We start from the raw sequence: 3,551 nt of genomic DNA on the forward strand, positions 1-3,551 counted from the left end.
CAGCCGCTGCCGCAGCCGAAGCCGGAGCATGCAACTGCGAAAGCTTTCGCTGCGGCATTTCAGCTCCGAGTTTTGAGTCCCGTGACAACGGCTATTGTTTAAATTCAATTCCCGCCTTTGTCGTCTCAACTACTTTGAAAACTTTCACCGGCATGCAGGAGCAACCAGGTGACTCCTGCCTCCTGGTGCCTGCTGCCTCTGCTGGCTCTGCTGGCTCTGCTGCTCCTTACTCCCATCTGGAGCTGCTCCTCCCCAGCTGCCTAAATCTGGCTGCTATTGCTTTGGCTGCTGTTTGACTTTCAGTCTCGAATGATTTACCTTACAAGATAAACAGACGCTGCCAGCAGCAGCGCTGCCGCGTCGCAGTTGCTGCGCTGCATTTAGCTTCTCTTTTTGTTTTTTCTCGTCTGAGCAGCCCAAGTTTTGACTTTTGTCTTTTGTATGCAACGCGCCGGTGTCTGAGCCATAGGATAATGCGCTTCAAATTGTGCTCTCTCACTCACACTCCCCCTCTGTCTCTCTCTGTCGCTCTGCCCCCATTTGAGCTTCACATTGTGCTTGGCAATGCAATTTAAACTCTTTGATAACTCCGAAAAGTGCATTTGGCTGACGCTGCGTCGACGCCTCTTTGCCAGCCACGCCCCCGCGCATCCCGCCCCCTCTCGCTGTGAGCCACTGGCCGCGTTATCAGCGGCAAAGCGAAAAGACAAAGAGGGAGTCGGCCCGAAGACACATGAAAATACAATAGCCAAAGTTTGATATGAAACTGCAACGCAGCCCGCGTCGCGTATTGCAAAACTTTTCAATTGTAATTTTTTTTTTTTACTTTTACTTTGTTTTTTATACTTTTTTGTTTTCCCTTGATGTTTTTTTTTTCGCGCTGCGCTTTCTGATTGCGAACTGAGCTCTGAACGCCGCCGATAAATCGCCCGAACATTTGCATTGTGCCCCAAAAGAAAATCTGAAAACTCAAAAACTATTGCAACCACAAAACCAGCTGAGGAGCAGCTGAAGCAGGAGAAGATTACGCTGCACCAACAACATCGGCTTGAATGCATGAAATTTATGTGCAGCTCCCTAAATACTTCTGAGAAACACTTCTCAGTGCTGCCCTGCAAGGACTTTCAGGGGCTTAGTTACAGGTACAGTGAAGTACAGCAGGTAAATTTTAATACAAATTTAAAATCAAAGTCGTGTATATGTCATCCAGACTGTCAGCTGATGATCAAGTAAACGGCAATGGCCACAGCCACGTGCCACTGAAAGCAACTCGCTCGTAGTGCCACAATTCCGTTGAAATGCATGTAAATGCCCGCGTTTATCCATTTTCTAAACATATATATATCGGTGAACAGCATATATTCGTCGCTAGTGTTTCCGAGGAGGACACCCGCAAGTGTATTGTTGCATTTCAATGGGCCACCTAGGTCAAATCTGTTTATATCAACGACTCGCGCCAAGTCGTAGGTGCACATCACACCCGCTGCAAGAGAGCGCTTATAACACTCCATTTTGCTGGTAGTCCGTCTTAGTGCAATATAAGGAGCATTATGCAAGACGGCAGCCTAAAGTCGGAAAAGGCAATCGATTAATGATCGATACACACGTTACTCACATATAGTTAGTTATCGATACTCAAGTAACTATTATATAGTTAGTAATCGATATTGAAGTAACTAATATTCAGTACGTTATCGATACACCATTAACTAATATTGATTGATACACGTAAAAACTCATATATATAGTTCGTTATCGATATACGAGTAACTTATAAATAGTTATCGGTACAGAAATAAATTGGTATAAAGTTTGTTATCGATACTTAAGTAACTGATTTATAGTCAGTTATTTATACCCAACTAATATATCATTAATTATTAATACAAAAATAATTAATATATAGTTAGTTATCTATACAAATATACATATGTCTATAGAATACAATTATCGATTGACTTACAGTAGTATCTGCACCCCAACTGCAAAATATGCATCTGGTATTCGGTCGAAATACTCCTTGGGTAATAGGTAGATATTCAATGACTCCTTTAACGGGTACTATATCTTGAGAAGTAAAGACCAATGCAATATCGTAAGCCCATTCGTTATATTTATACAAGCCATGCCATCGCCAATCTGCGATTTTCAGCACTTTCATCGTTGGACTTAAGCCTCTTATGTACGTATTCCCTATTACAGCCACTATATTTTCTCGCGTTTGCCTGCAGAAAATAGTTTCAGAATAACGGCAAACAGATTCACTCAGCTATACCCACCTATATATACAAAAAGCTGTTGTGATGAGCACACGATTCTGAATAGCAGTTGCAACACAAATAAATCCGCTGCCAGCTGACATTGATTCATTTTGGAGTTTACGCAGCGTGCCCATATAGGGAACATCCTTAATGCTGACTTCTTCCCCTCCAGAAATTCTAGCTTGTCTGCCGGCTTCGACTTTGAAAAATAAAAGATCAAAATGTAAATACAGAAACATAGATACAATACGCCCTAACATACACACATTTATGGCTTACCTCCATTCAGCAATAAAAATATGCATAAGCTGACACGAATTAACAAAATCACAAGCGCGGCCATGATATTTGTTTTATAGAGACAAGGAAACAGAAATTTTGAAAAATTAAAAAAAAAATAATAATAATTTGAAAATGTAAAAACCCACTAACGAAAGTTACTTACGGATTTCAGATTATGACACAATCAAATTTGTTTGACTCTAAATGCAAAGTTTGTAGCTCCAAAGATGTGAGATGTGATTTAATCGATAACATTAGAACTGTAATAGTAATCGATTATGCGATCAGCGCATTTTATATAGACATTTACGACAAAAATATCAATATCAGCAACTGAGATCTAAAAAGGCATAGATTGAGACTAGAAAGATGTGGGCTGGAATAAAAAAAAAAAAAAAGTGCTTCAGCCATCGAGATTTAATGATCATAAGGATAGTTATACATTTCATGTCGCTGTACGAATATTTGTATACTCTTAAATACATTTTTTATGAGACTTACGGATCGCAATAACGACTTTCATTACAAAAGCTTCCTCAAACACAGTCGATTCAGCACTCATTTGATTTGGTAATTTATTTTGTTAATATTTTTTCGTATTTTTTATGATATTGCAATTTTTTATATATCTATAGACTCGATCCGAATATATTTTTCTTAATAAATGCAACTTTTCTACTTGATGTACGTTCATAAAATTTCGTTTCCTTTTTAAGCTTAGGGAAAAAAGTTGTTCACTCACACACACACACACACACAGGCACAGACATACGCACTTACACTGATACAATTTTCTGTTCTTTGTGCTCATCTATTCATCCATAACTGGCATTAAAACGCAATCAGTGTTTAGCAGTGCTCACTTGTTGTTGTTGATGTTGTTGTTGTTGTTGTTGCTTACAGCAAAATCACATCAACTTTGCTGTGTTTGCTCAATTGCTTCGTCCACGTTTTCTTCTGCTTCTCCTGCTCCTCGGTCCGCTCCTCCTCCTGCAACATACTTGCTAT

At 39.7% G+C, this 3,551-nt stretch overlaps 1 protein-coding gene across 1 annotated transcript; it reads right to left on the minus strand.

The window, feature by feature from the left end:
- Positions 1 to 1,136: 1,136 nt before the first annotated feature.
- Positions 1,137 to 2,727, minus strand: LOC108609895 (granzyme F-like). The gene is made up of 4 exons (XM_018001671.2): positions 2,541 to 2,727; positions 2,280 to 2,460; positions 1,964 to 2,225; positions 1,137 to 1,565 (listed from the first exon to the last, which is right to left on the minus strand). Exons 1-4 carry the CDS (start codon positions 2,602 to 2,604, stop codon positions 1,215 to 1,217), a joined length of 858 nt encoding a protein of 285 aa, XP_017857160.1. The 5' UTR covers positions 2,605 to 2,727; the 3' UTR covers positions 1,137 to 1,214.
- Between the last annotated feature and the right edge of the window lie 824 nt (positions 2,728 to 3,551).

This window comes from Drosophila arizonae, chromosome 3, assembly GCF_054131065.1.
Source record: "Drosophila arizonae isolate 15081-1271.41 chromosome 3, UAZ_ARI_1.0, whole genome shotgun sequence".
Lineage (NCBI taxonomy): Eukaryota > Metazoa > Arthropoda > Insecta > Diptera > Drosophilidae > Drosophila > Drosophila arizonae.